General features: G+C 37.5%; 2 protein-coding genes, 1 long non-coding RNA gene and 2 other non-coding genes across 7 annotated transcripts; 4 read left to right on the plus strand and 1 right to left on the minus strand.

Moving 5' to 3' along the window:
* The first annotated feature begins 229 nt into the window (after positions 1-229).
* On the plus strand, positions 230-1,461 carry LOC121977168 (probable glycerol-3-phosphate acyltransferase 2). The gene is made up of 2 exons (XM_042529734.1): positions 230-365; positions 475-1,461. The coding sequence occupies exons 1-2, from the start codon at positions 234-236 to the stop codon at positions 1,351-1,353; spliced, it is 1,011 nt and encodes a 336-aa protein (XP_042385668.1). The 5' UTR covers positions 230-233; the 3' UTR covers positions 1,354-1,461.
* Positions 1,462-3,902: 2,441 nt separating this feature from the next.
* Positions 3,903-7,222, plus strand: LOC121977171 (probable pre-mRNA-splicing factor ATP-dependent RNA helicase DEAH2). Its single transcript, XM_042529735.1, has 6 exons — positions 3,903-4,218; positions 4,438-4,625; positions 4,719-5,842; positions 6,488-6,613; positions 6,679-6,917; positions 6,998-7,222. The coding sequence occupies exons 1-6, from the start codon at positions 4,030-4,032 to the stop codon at positions 7,118-7,120; spliced, it is 1,989 nt and encodes a 662-aa protein (XP_042385669.1). The 5' UTR covers positions 3,903-4,029; the 3' UTR covers positions 7,121-7,222.
* A 508-nt stretch (positions 7,223-7,730) lies between these two features.
* On the minus strand, positions 7,731-12,058 carry LOC121977172. 3 transcript variants are annotated; one of them, XR_006110765.1, is made up of 6 exons: positions 11,486-12,058; positions 10,197-10,362; positions 9,626-10,099; positions 9,343-9,519; positions 8,976-9,275; positions 7,731-8,844 (listed from the first exon to the last, which is right to left on the minus strand). It is a non-coding gene; the product is annotated as an uncharacterized LOC121977172 (long non-coding RNA). The 3 variants fall into 3 exon arrangements; XR_006110766.1 differs by lacking the exon at positions 10,197-10,362; XR_006110764.1 differs by having other exon boundaries at positions 9,626-10,362.
* A 130-nt stretch (positions 12,059-12,188) lies between these two features.
* Positions 12,189-12,260, plus strand: TRNAP-CGG. The gene has a single exon. It is a non-coding gene; the product is annotated as a tRNA-Pro (tRNA).
* Positions 12,261-12,356: 96 nt separating this feature from the next.
* Positions 12,357-12,428, plus strand: TRNAP-UGG. Its single transcript has one exon. It is a non-coding gene; the product is annotated as a tRNA-Pro (tRNA).
* Positions 12,429-12,492: the final 64 nt, after the last annotated feature.

Raw genomic sequence — 12,492 nt, forward strand, 5'->3', positions numbered from 1 at the left:
CGTTCTGCGGCCTGAGGGAGAAGGGGATGAGGGCGGGGAGGGCGGTGCTGCCCAAGTTCTTGATGGAGGATGTCGGGGAGGAGGGGTGGGAGGTGGTGAGCAAGGCGAAGAGGCGGGTGGCGGTGAGCTGCATGCCGACGGTGATGGTCGAGCCATTCGCCAAGGAGTATTTGGGGGCGGAGAAGGTGGTGGCGAGGGAGATGAGGGTGGTAGCGGGATACTACACCGGGTGGATGAAGTCGGCAGAAGAGGAGATCCCGGTGGCGGCGTGGTTCGGGAAGGAAAAGCAGCGGAAGGAGGCGGTGGTGGGTTTGGGAGGCAGTGGCAGCTTCGGGATTCATCGCAACGTCTTTGCTCATTGCGAGGTCGACTTTTGTATTTGAAAAAATATTCTTTTATTTATTTATTTATTTTTTTAAAAAAAACACCGTGAGGTCAATTAAATTATTATTTTTGGGGGGTTAAAATCGACAGGAAGTTTATTTCGTGAGCACCGCGGAGAAGCGGCGGTGGCGAGCGCTGCCGCCGTGCAAGTACCCGAAGCCGGTGGTGTTCCACGATGGCCGGCTCGCCTTCAAGCCCGTCGCCTCATCGGCTGCTGCCATGTTCTTTTGGCTCCCTTTCGCCCTCCCGCTCGCGGTCATCCGCGCCGTCGTCTTCATCCTCCTGCCCTACGCCCTCTCCGTCCCTCTCGTCGCCTTCCTCGGCATGCACAATCGGGTCATCATCTCCTCCTCCGGCGAGCCAGTCTCACTGGACTCCCACGCCCGACTCTTTATTTGCAACCACCGCACCCTCCTCGACCCCCTCTGCATCTCCGCCGCCATCGGCCGCCCCGTCACCGCCGTCACCTACAGCATCAGCCGCGTCACCGAGTGGATCTCCCCGATCCGCACCGTCCGCCTCACGCGCAACCGCGACGAGGACCTCCGACTCATGCGCGACCTCGTCGACCGCGGCGAAACCCTCGTGGTCTGCCCCGAGGGCACCACCTGCCGCGAGCCCTATCTGCTTCGCTTCAGCCCCCTCTTCGCAGAGGTCAACACCGACGTGGCTCCCGTCGCCATCGAAACTGCCGTCTCCATGTTCTACGGTACCAGCACAACCGGCCGCCTCAAGAGCCTCGACCCGCTCTACTTCCTCCTGAACCCCATCCCCAGTTACGTCTTGGAGTTCATGGACCGCGTCTTCACCGGAACGATCGCCGGCAGGGAGTGCAGCAGCCGCGACATGGCGAACCATTTGCAGACGGAGATCGGAAGATTGCTAGGGTTTGAGTGCACCGCCTTCACCAGGAAAGATAAGTACGGGATGCTCGCCGGGAACGAAGGCTTTGCCGAGGTGAAAAAATAGTTATTATTAGGACCCACAAAAAAAAAGAAACTAGGAAATTAATTATCTATTTTATTAAGAATATCAGTCCTTTACTAATTCACTCTCTTCAACTTTTTCTAGCGTGCCCTTTTGAGATTGCTAACTTCAACTTTTTCTATGTGGCAATTCGGTTTAATTTATTTATCCGGAAATTGTTTTAAAAATATTTTTTTTAAGTTTTACAAATTAACTAAACTGATTTTTTATTAATAATAAAAAATTTAAAAAATAAATATTTTATTGAACCAATTAAGTTTTTATTTAAAAGTTCTAATATATTTTTTCTAATTTTTTTTTTAAAATAACTCAGTTAATCAATTTTAAGGTAAAATTAGGACGGTTAAAAAAACGTTTGGTTAATCAATTTTAATTAGGACCTTTAAATTCTTTGTGTCTACTCCCATCGTTATCGTCTTTGTTCCGTCAAATCAAAAGCTTCATTTTTTTAAAATATAATTCGGATTCGATCTAAACTTGAATTTAATCCGAAATCTTTACATCTGAATCCGATCAACCTGAATCCGAAAATCCAATCTAAAATAATTTTTTTTAGCTATTTTCCTATAAGATTTAAATAAGATTTTATTAATTTTAATTTTAAAAAATTTATTTCTCCTAAAATTATATATTGCCAGTAGTATTTTATAAGGTATTTATATATTTAGAAAAGAATTTAATTTTGTGTGGTTTTTAATTTGGATTTATTATTTCTTTTAAAATTTTAAATTTTAAAGATAAATCTAAACCTTTAATATCATACAACATTCTTTAAAAAAAATTAGTTTTAAATATATATTTTTTAAAATCATTATAAAGTAATTTTAAATTAACTGGTTAACCACGAGAAAATAAGCCTTCTAATCCCCAATCACTTAGAATGAATTTAAATTTCCCTCCAAGTACTCTAAAAGTAAAAGGGCCTTCATATAGGGCAGAAGCAAAAACTGTTACACTAAATTCTCTATGATTTATTTTATATATATATAATTTAGGTAAAGAATGAGATTCGGACGTAATTATTTTTTATTACAATGATTAAATGAACCCGGCAAGTGGTAACTTGAGGAGTTTATTAAGAAAATCCTTTTGCAAGACATGCTCATAATCCAATAATTCTATCAGCCCAAGCCCAGAAGCAATCATCTGTTGAGTGGCAAGGAGATGTGATATTGAAGATTAGGATAGAACGTCATATCTCGTGGTAAAAAAAATGAATATGTTCGCTCATAGTGTCCTTATTAGCTTGTTTCAGATCAACAAAAAAGAGATAAATTATGATGATTGAAAAGACAAGTGGCAGGTAAGATGAATTTACATAAGTTATAGGTATTTACGCCCCGCTAACTCTAAAATTTGATTCCAAAATTTCAGGCCTCGAGTTTCATGTCGTATCTTGAAATATGGAAAACATACTCATACTATACCCTGATTAGTTGTATGATTAAGATAAGCTCTCACGGCAAAACTCTTCAGAGAGTTTGGTTTAATTATAAATTTTGTAAATCAAATAAATTGATTATACTATTTTTTATTAATAATATTATTTTTAAAAAAGAATTAAATATATTTTTTATTAAATCAATTAAGTTTCTTTAAAAATATTTTAATATTTTTAAGTTTAAAAAATTAATTCGGTTACCACCGAATTTATCGATCTTTGAAAGACCTTCCTTAGTCCAAGAACCCCATTAAATGAGTTTTGTAAGTGACCACTGGAGGAGTATGTTTTTTTTCTACATTGATTAATCCTAATAATATTAATTCGCTTTATAGAAATTATTTAAAATTTTAAAGAAAAATTCAAGGATAGACGTATAAATTCATGATTTATTATTTTCACTTTTATAGATCTATTATTTTACATGTCTACCTTTAAATTTTTTTTTAAGATTTTTATCTCTACAAATTATTTTTCTTTCTTGAAACATAGAAGATGTGGCCATATGTTACTCAGATGGATGTAAAGCTACAATGAATTTGATTTATGTCAACCTTTTTATTGTCATTTAAAAAAAAAAAAATTCAAACTCTACAAGGTTTGCGAGAGCTTTATGAAATAAAAGAAAATTAAATAACAAAAATTTAAGCTATTGTAAAAATGAGATTTGAGTTTTATAATTTAACAACAGTTATGAAAATTTAAACATATTCTTTTCTTTTATCTTGAAATTGATGTAACGGGTAAATTTATATAATTATATGTTATAAATTGAATAAAAAAATTATTTAAAATTTTAATCATTAAAGATATTTTAATAAAATTTTATAATATTGATCTAACATATTAAAACATTTTTAAAAAAAACCTTATTTAGACCTGAGTACCTTTACGACTTCAGTCAAACAGTCGCGGAGATATAAATATTTGAATATTTAAATTATAAATTATGTTATTTTTTTTATAATTTTTAAAAATGATGCACATTTTAAAAATATATATATATTCATACAAAGACCGCTCTTCTCATTTTCTGCCAAATTATTCGATTTGATGGAGGAGAGAGAGAGAGAGAGAGAGAGGAGTATTTTAGTCACAAGTGCGCATTTTAATTATTTCTTCCCATCGAAGCTTTGTACTGGTCTTGCTTTACTGGAAAGTGATCCGACGCTTCGCCTCCTTATTATTCTTCCTCCTCCCCGATCGCGGATCCGGCGATGGCGGATGAAGAGGCGACGGAGGTGAACCCGGCGACGGGATCGCCCTTCTCCCGGCGCTATCACAAGCTCCTTCAGCGGCGGAAGAATCTTCCCGTGTGGGCCGACCGGACCAAGTTCCTCGACGCGCTAGCCAAGAACCAGGTCGTCATCGTCGCCGCCCCGCCAGGATCCGGAAAATCCACCCAGGTCATCCACCCTCTCTTTTTCTTATAAAAACTAAAAAGGGTACGGTTCGCAAACTTCAGTCGAAGTTCTTGACATCGTCTTCTTCGATCGGTATACGGTATTAGTAGTGTTGCATGATTATATGTGAACTAGGAAGATGAAGTTACATATGATTGGATGGATGTAGGGATTCAATTCTTGATTGTTTCTAATGTTTTATTTGGATTGTCGGGGCGGCAGATTCCACAATTTGTCATTGAGGCAGGATATGCAAGAAAAGGGAAGAAGGTTGTCTGCGCTCAACCTCGCCGTCTAGTAGCATCGGCCCTGTCCCGTCGAGTTGCTCAAGAGATGGACGTGAAGTTGGGAGAGGAAGTGGGGTACTCGGTGCTTTTTGAAGACTGCAGTGGACCAAAGACCACTTTGAAGTAAGGTTTTGTCTAGGCACTGGTTCATGGATACATTCTCTCTGTTTATGCAACATGGTTCTAGTCTTATTTTGGAGATGTGAATTTGTTTAGGTACTTAACAGATGGTGTGCTTCTAAGAGAGGCAATGTACGATCGAATGCTACAAAGTTACAGAGTGGTAATTCTAGATGAGGTGCACTTGAGGACCCTAGCCACTGATATACTTCTTGCTTACTTCAAGGATTTGTTCAAATCAAAATCCCGAAGCGACCTTAAACTCGTGCTCATGAGTACTCAGGATGAATTGAAAAAGTTAAAAGATTACTTCAAGGGTTCCCGAATTGTACAACCACTTCCATCGCTTCATCCTCTAGAGATTATTCATTCACAGGATCCAGTGAGGGACTATGTGGACGAAGCAGTAGAGATTGTTTCTCAGATTATTGTATCTGAACCAACCGGTGACATAATTGTGTTCCTTACTGGGAAGGAGGAGTTAGAGAGATGCTGCTGGAAAATTGAAAAGCTAATCATGGACTTGGGAGACAGAATTGGACCTGTCAAGGTCATCGCTCTTGATTCATCTATGCCTGTTGATATGCAGAAGAAGGTCTTCAAGGCGGCTCCACCTGCAACAAAAAAACTATCGCCGCCAATCGATGGTGTGATCCAACATCCACCAAGCCTTGTTGGAAGGAAAGTTATAGTGTCAACGGAAATTGCAGAATCTTCATTGTCAATTGATGGCATTGTTTACTCTATCGATTGTGGGTACACGAAGAAAAAGGTTTACAATGCAGATCGTCATGTCGAGTCCTTGCTGATTTTACCAATATCAAAAGCAAGTGCACAAAGGAGGGCAGGATGTGCAAGAAGGTCAGCTGGAGGGAAATGCTTTCGACTTTATTCCAAGACTTTTTTGGGGAGAAATCAGCCTCAAGATTCCCCAGAGATTCTCCGAGCAAACCTTGCTGGTTCTATCCTTCAGCTTAGAAAGCTTGGATTTCAGGATTTACTCAAACTTGATTTGATGGACCCTCCTCCTGCTGAAACAGTTCTGCAAGCTGTTGATACCTTGAAATGCTTAGGTGCTTTGGATGATGAGGGTAGTGTGACCAAATTGGGAGAGCTCATGAGTGAGTTTCCTTTGGATCCTCAAATGGCAAAGATGCTCATTGAAAGTCCAAAGTTTTGCTGCTCTAATGAGATTCTTTCGATTGCTGCTATGCTGTCAGGTGCAAGACAAATTCCATATGTGCTTTTCCTTAAATCTCTTATGCTTTTCTTTAGTATTAAGAGATAGAATTTAGGTAAATTCTATTTATCATTTCAGATTTTTCATATGCTGTGTGTGTAATTTATGTTAATTTGAAATGTGATTGAAATGATGTTGCTTATTTCATTTACAGTGTTAGACAAGGTGTAAAATTTATGAAATATCACAGCATTGTATCTTATAGAGAATAATTACATGTATTTATAGACTCAAAATAAAATCCTTTAAGATGACTAATTTTCTCTAAATTACTGATAATAACTTAACATAGGCACAAGGCTAGGTAGGTTCTAGACTAGATTATACTCATTTTTTTTTAATCTAACACTCTCTCTTAAGCTACAGTATGCCATCTATGCCTAGCTTGTTGCAGTCTTCTAATTTCACTGCAGATTTGTTGTTTCAAGTGGTGATATTGACATTTTTAATACTTTGCCAAATAGATTCACTGTATATTCGATAAAAGAAATCTAAAAATGACATCTTGTTTGCTCAAACTTTCAACTCTTCCTATTGAAGCAAAAGCCAGCCACTGTGCACCAAATCTAGGAAATGCTCGAACTAAAATTTTACTTTCCTATTCTTTCTTGAAATTTCATATCAGTATCGAATTGCTTCCTACGGCCCATCGAATGCCAGGAGGCTGCTGATAAAGCTAAGGCAACGTTCATGCATATGAATGGCGATCACCTTAGTCTTCTCAATGTTTACAGTGCATACAAATTAAACAGTAAGTTGTATTTTTATATGTATATGCCTGTGCTCACAGTATAATTTACAAAGCATAATTTGCAGATGGAAATTCTGCATGGTGTAAAAGTAAGTTTATCAGTCAGGCAGTGCTCAAAGCTGCTGACAATGTCAGGAATCAACTCAAGTTGATCATGGATAAGCTTAATCTTACACAGTGCAGCCCAAATTCGAACAGCTCCAACATTTACAATGACATTGGAAGGGCATTGCTAGCAGGTTATTTCATGCAGGTCGCGAAGCTCGATGATTCAGACAGCTATGTAACAATAAAAGGACACCATGTAATGCATTATTCATTCTGCTTTATACTCATGTTATCGTCAATTCCATGAATTATTGCTCGTCGTCTTTTTTTGTACAGGTAGTTGACCTCCATCCTACAACTTGTTTGTCGTCAAGGCCAGCATTTGTCATTTATCATGACTTTGTCTTCGCAAGCAAGAATTTCATTCGGATAGTCACAGATTTTCCTCAGGAATGGTGAGTTATTCCAATCAGAAAATTATTAGATCATCTAACAAAAAGAAAGAAAATAGACTCCAAGGTTTCTTTGTAAAAAATTTTGAGGGTGATAATTGTAGGATCGAATCATGTTAATTTTAAAAACTTAATTATTTTTTATTTCATAAAAATGTGAGTGCATAGCGGAAAATAGAAACAATAAAACAAGTGAAAGAATACAAGGTCAGTTATTTGGTTCAAAGTCTTTAGCGGCTCCTACTTCAAATCCATGTCTCTCGGACTTATCAATGAACAATCTATTAAATTCTCTACCAGTATTTAAAGGTGGTAGGAAAGTTATGTATCAAGTGTTGGTCAAACAAGCCTTTTAAAGAGTATTAAAGGCACCTCCATCTGCAAATTTAATCTTGTAAACTTTGGCCTCGAGTGTCAGTGTTGGTTCGTCTGTAGTAGTCGAGCGTAGCAGAGTTGCAACACAATAGTATCACAAAGACGGCACACTAGGATGATCATGGAAGCTCGTAGGAAAGTTATGTATCAAGTGTTGGTCGAACATGCCTTTTAAAGAGTCTTAAAGGGAGATGCAGAGCTACAACAGTCCTCTAATGGAAATCAGTGGCATGTTTCCATGGTCAGATCAGTTGCTGCTTCCAAACAAAGGAGCTGAAATCCACATTGAAGGTGAGCCAGAGGACCTCAAGTGGTCAGAGTACCTCAATGGCACCATTAGATGCTTGAATTCTTGGCATCCAAAATGAATAATAATAATAATAATAATTATTACTATTGAAGGATTAAGAGAGGGGGAAAAAAAAAGACAAAAGAAGAAGAAAGATTGGTAATTTTTAGGGCCTGTGAGTTTGTGTACATAAGGAGTCATATATACTTGAGCTGTTGATGAATAATTTGGAAGAGAACGTGCATGAGGCTCTTTTGTTAGTTTGTTTATTTTATTTATTTATTTTATTTTCACTGTGATTCTACCTTGTTGAGTAGTTGGAGTAGATTTTTTTGTTTTGTATTTGGAATTTTGTACGAATTTTTCATATTTCAGCAGTCAACGTAATGCAATTATACGAAGACAAAGGCATGCAGCGTCTACGTCTTGGCTTCATCATCTGACAACTACTGGAGGGGTCTCCAAAAATATGACAAACTTTTTATTAAAGAAATAAATATCTCGAGGTAATAAAGAGTTGTCAAAATAAATCTGAAATAGCTTTATATATAATGCAGATGGTGACAATTCAATATCCAATTGTTAGGGATGCAATTAGAAGTTATGACCACGAATTAAGTATAGTAACTAAGACATGACACGATTAAATTTTAAGATAATCACAAAAGAGAATATCTTAAATATGATTGATGTCGATTAGTAAGAGAGACAAGGCCAAGTTCAATGATCAAAGGCTCCAGCTATAGGATAAGGAGATCCATTTAAGAATCTTCTTCTTTTTTCTCTGTAATTTTTATGAATCAAAGATGATTAATTATTCTAAATTATGAAATGCCTTTGACTTTAACCATGTGAGAGGAGGTGTAAACAATATAATTTTGCAGATGAAGATGGAGCAAGAAGAGTAATGGAGATTATGAACCCAACATGCTTAAGTTGATTTAAGAATGTACCTTGGTGATGCTCGAGTTCTTTCCAATAATGTACTTGTCTTCATCCCGAACAAGTGATACAATTGTTTAGGTTCTCCACCAGCACAAGCCAACCTTAGCAACAATAGTGAACAACTGTGACATGTGAATAAAAAACAATCGCAGTAGGAATGAGTTAGTGTTATGCTCCAAGAAGAAGCATGCTTTTATTTTACTCTTAACTTGTTTATTCAGGAAATATCCTATCATAGAGGTCGAAAGTTCACCTTCGAAGGGCATTCCATGAGCTAATCCACATTTTTCTCTATTATAAACTTGCAGTTATCAGTGTCCAACTGCAATTAACAATCTTGCAAACACACGCAACACAAACATCACACAAATATAGCACACCTGAATTGTAACAAATCTATTGCATACGACTTAACTGTAACAATCCTATTGTGTCCTTTCAGAACACAAAAGGAATGCTGCATCTGTAATCCTTTAACCTCGGCAGATAGATCACTCGTCCGCTGATAATTAAGCAGAAAGCTTGACGCCAAAGTCTCCTTTCACTGCACATCCTGTACAACAAGAACATCAACTATTACATTACTCAAAGAGAGTACTCTATGATGTAATGTTACAAACCTCTCGAAAGGGCAACTAAATTAGATAAAAACTTGAACAGCAGATAGCACTGATTGAATCAGATGGCCCTATAGTTGAACTATGCTACAACATCCCAGTAGTAGCGACCCTGTTGAATATATTGCAGAGGAGGCTGTAGTTGACACACCCATTCCTCTGAGAGATTTTAATCCCTTTCTGCATCACAAAAATAATTGAGAGTGATTGAAAGCTAATATAGCATCATAACAATAAAATCCCATCTTAACCATGCATTAATAATTGAAATAAAAAGAATACTCACCTTAAGAATACTCTCCTACACATTTTCAGGGGCCAGAACAACATTGGAATTCATGACACTTGACGGCGCCCATGAAAAAAAATCAAGAGGCCCTTTTACTCAATCCCAAACAGCCTTACACCATTAGATGCCATACAATGGCACCAAATGGAAAGCATGAGCTAAGTTCATAAAACATTATGTGCAATGTTGATAACATCACAGTTCATGTGCTTTTATATACAGTATATAATCTGCTAGTATGACAAAGCTTCAAATGTTATATATATATATATATGGGCAAACCCATCCCTATGTGTAGTCACCACTACTTCATCCCATGCTTGAACTCTCTCCAATAATATCTCCAAAATGGCTGATTGAATTCTTGTAGTTTTGTTTCTAGCAGAAACTTTTCTTAAGATGATCTAAACCTTTGATGGGCACAATATTCAATAAATTCCTCCACTAATTGATTTCTCTTCCATATGGTCCCTGAAATTTAAATCATAAGAAGAGATAAATCAAATCAAATCAAATCAAAATATTGTCATTGCTTCAAAATCAATGTACATATGATGACTGATCTCACGCCTGTCCATTTTCAATTAAAATGAGTGAAAATATATTCGGTGTGCACTGAAGAAGAGAAAATAGCACTTCCAAACTGTTGGAATTGTGACCAGAAGTGGATGGATCTCCAACTTCAACAATTTGTAAAGAACTGGTAAACTTTCTGGAGTAAGCATAAGCTATAACTGAGAAAGAAAAGAAAAACACTGAATTAACTAGGAAAAAAACAACAGTCGTATTGAAAACTTTATATATCACAGATTCACAAACGATCTAAAATCACTATGAAAAAAGCTAGACCAAAATATGATATTAACTCCTATTTAACATGTTGGTTATTTATGGTGAATATTAATAAGATGTCTTATCAAATTATTCTGTAATTGAACATTAATTGGCATTGAAAAGCAATTGACAATATAGTCTTGCAATCTAAACAACCAATGGCATCTCTCTGCTACCAACAACACTATTTTGTAAACACAAGCAAAAACCAGATACATGGAGTAAGCTTCCCTGGAAATGCCGATAAGGTTCGGCATTGAATAACACAAACACTATTGTTATACTTTCTCTCTATGTTTTTGCCATTCTGCATGCTCATGTGCTATCATCAAGAGAGGCTTCATCCTCGATCAAGCAAGAAAGAAATAGTCCCAACAAGGAACCAATTCCAAGAAACCAACAACAGAAGATGACCAGGCAATTAGATTCTCACCATGACTAAGATGTATTTTTTTTTAGATAGACATGTAATATAAAATTAGCAAGCAAAAATAAAAATTTATATCCCTTCGTCCATGTCCCTTTCTCTCTATATCTACTCTTGTTTTTGCCCCTTTTTTCTACTATCGCCCCATAGTAACCAATCCCTATAACATTATGCTGATAAGCATGTGCACGCACACATAATTTACATTGAGGATTCTTTGTCCACATGAATTCTTTTTCCAATATATTATCCATTTATGACCATTTTCATCATCCCTTTAGGTATAGTGGTCGTGTAGATTCTTTTTCCATAAAGACAAAAAATTAACTACTCTGTAATTGATATAAATATCTTCCATCGATGAACATTGTGCTTAATTTAATGTCCTACAAGTACACATACCGAGCTAACACACATTTAGGATTCAAATTCCAATCTACTATACTATGCATTGATGACCATTGTCATTTTGCATTAAAAAATCTTAAGCTCACCTGGAAAAGGTTAATGAGTTATACCATTTTGGATTTTTTTTCCCTAATATTTTGTAGTTTACAATCTAATTATCGTTAAACAAGAAAAAGATAACAATATACCTTGCTATAAAGAGACAAGTAATGAAGATAGTGTTCCAAAAGGCTCTGCAACTGAACAGAGGCCAACATACAACTGTTCCAGACGAACATCGGATTTCAGCTTTAAACGTCCGAGTTTCTGATATTGATCAACCGAAATCCTGAGTTTAATGTTAATTTTCCAAATCAGGCGAGCAAGAGAACAGCCTTGCCAACCACTCCTTCGAAATCATGAGTGAAAGTGTATTGACTGAGGAAGGTCGGGGACTGACTGCCACGAGCGATGGCCAAATGGACAGACTCCGGAGTGGGACCGTAGTCGATCCAGTTGCAGCGGCGATCCACGTCGGGGACGAATCAACCTGCAGTCGGAGGCGAGTCGAAGACGCCCGATAGAGCAAGAGTAGCAACGAGTCGACGCCAGCTGGTAACCTAGAGGTCCGCTTGAAATAGTCGGAATGCGACACGACGCCATCGGCAAGCGAGGGCGGAGGTGCGGAGGGAGTCGCGGGTGAGGAGGAAGAAGAGGACTGGGGAGATCGCTGAGGTAGTCTTCCGGCGGCCTCGGCCGCGGCAATGGCGAACGAAATCGGCCACAGCAGAAGGATCTAATTATTTATTATATTTTTTTAAAAAAAAATAACAGCCGGAGAAAATTTAGAATTATTTACCTTTTACCTCGTTGATTACATTCATTATGTAAAATAACAATAAAAAAACAACAGGGTGTTTGGTCTAGTGGTATGATTCTCGCTTCGGGTGCGAGAGGTCGTGAGTTCGATTCTCGCAACACCCCTTATTTTACCATATTTTTGATTTTTTTTGGCACAATTTATCCAAACTGACCAATGCACTAGAGTTTCCCACCAACTTCACCGTGTAAAAATCAACAGGGTGTTTGGTCTAGTGGTATGATTCTCGCTTTGGGTGCGAGAGGTCGTGAGTTTGATTCTCGCAACACCCCTTATTTTACCATATCTTTGGTTTTTTTTTTTTTTTTTTTTGCCACAATTTATCGAAACTGACCA

The sequence above is a fragment of the Zingiber officinale genome, chromosome 4B, assembly GCF_018446385.1.
Source record: "Zingiber officinale cultivar Zhangliang chromosome 4B, Zo_v1.1, whole genome shotgun sequence".
Taxonomy (NCBI): Eukaryota; Viridiplantae; Streptophyta; class Magnoliopsida; order Zingiberales; family Zingiberaceae; genus Zingiber; species Zingiber officinale.